Source organism: Propithecus coquereli, unplaced genomic scaffold (assembly GCF_000956105.1).
Source record: "Propithecus coquereli isolate 6110/MARCELLA unplaced genomic scaffold, Pcoq_1.0 Scaffold195, whole genome shotgun sequence".
Classification (NCBI taxonomy): Eukaryota; Metazoa; Chordata; class Mammalia; order Primates; family Indriidae; genus Propithecus; species Propithecus coquereli.
This window is the reverse complement of record NW_012144411.1, coordinates 2,616,365-2,617,512: the sequence shown is the minus strand read 5'-3', so window position 1 is coordinate 2,617,512 and position 1,148 is coordinate 2,616,365. Positions and strand designations below refer to the sequence as shown.

Below are 1,148 nucleotides of genomic sequence, written 5' to 3'. Positions count from 1 at the left end.
TGTACATATTTTTCTTTTAATATCTTTAAAAGACATGATTGCTTACAGCAGAACTTATAACACTGTATTTGATAGATTTGTAAAGTATGCAGATGTAATATATGACAACAATGGCCCTAAGTAGTGGGATAGTACATGGAAATACGCTGTTGAAAGGTTCCAGTGTTTTCTCTGAATTAAATATTAACTAAATAAATTGAGATAAATTAAAGATGTATATTGTAATTTCTACAGCAATCACTGAAAAATAATTCAAAGAAATATAGCTAAAAGTAAGAGAGGAATTAAAATGACATCCTTAGACCAGGTGCAGTGGTGCATGCCTGTAGTCCCAGCTACTCAGGAGGCTGAGACAGGAAGATCACTTGCGCTCAGGAGCTCAAGTCCAACCTGGGCGACATAGTATGAACCCATCTCTAAAAAAATAAAATTTTTTTAAAAAATGGCATTGTATAGAATATTTGTTATATAAAAGAAGGCAGGAAAAGATGAACAAGAAGTTTTTTTAGAAAGATGATAGAAATAAAATCTATTAATATATTTCAAGACATCATACTATATCAAAGGACAAAGGTCCTGTGATTACCTTGATAGATAGAGAAGTAATATAACATAGTTAAGAAGCATATTCTAAAGGCAGACTATCTGCATAGAAATCTGTTTCTTGTTTTTTTAGACTTACACTATAGAAATAGTTAGAAATATTGGTAGACATCTATGTGCAATAACAGTCTTGATTATTGTTTGTCCAATATAGGATTGATGGTGAAGTTCTTTCCCTCTTTTTATTATACATGTGATTTGTTTCCAAAGTCATGTTGCTTCTTTAAACTTACATATTAGAATTGTAGCAGCATAATAAGTTTATAGCATGAACTGTTTTTCTTTTTTATGCTGTGTAATGGTGTATTGAATTTTCACATACTCAAAGTAAGCTTCTAGTTTTTTTATTTTCTAGGAGGAGGATATGGTGTCTGCCCAAGGAAGAGAGGAGGCATCAGATAGGCGCTTACAGCAGTTACAAACTAGTATAAAACAATTAGAAACAAGGTAAATTGTGAAATACATCTAGCTTTGTCTATATGCTTCAAAATATATTCCATAATAGAGTTTCAGTTTATAATATTTACTAGAATATATATTTTATA

General features: G+C 30.6%; 1 protein-coding gene across 1 annotated transcript in view; it reads left to right on the top strand.

The window, feature by feature from the left end:
- The window catches only part of SCLT1 (sodium channel and clathrin linker 1), a 214,721-nt gene that overhangs the window by 93,306 nt on the left and 120,267 nt on the right, over nt 1-1,148 (top strand). The window contains exon 9 of the mRNA XM_012643284.1: nt 959-1,050. Within this exon, the coding sequence (XP_012498738.1) occupies nt 959-1,050 (92 nt within the window). The remainder of the gene's footprint in view (nt 1-958; nt 1,051-1,148) is intronic.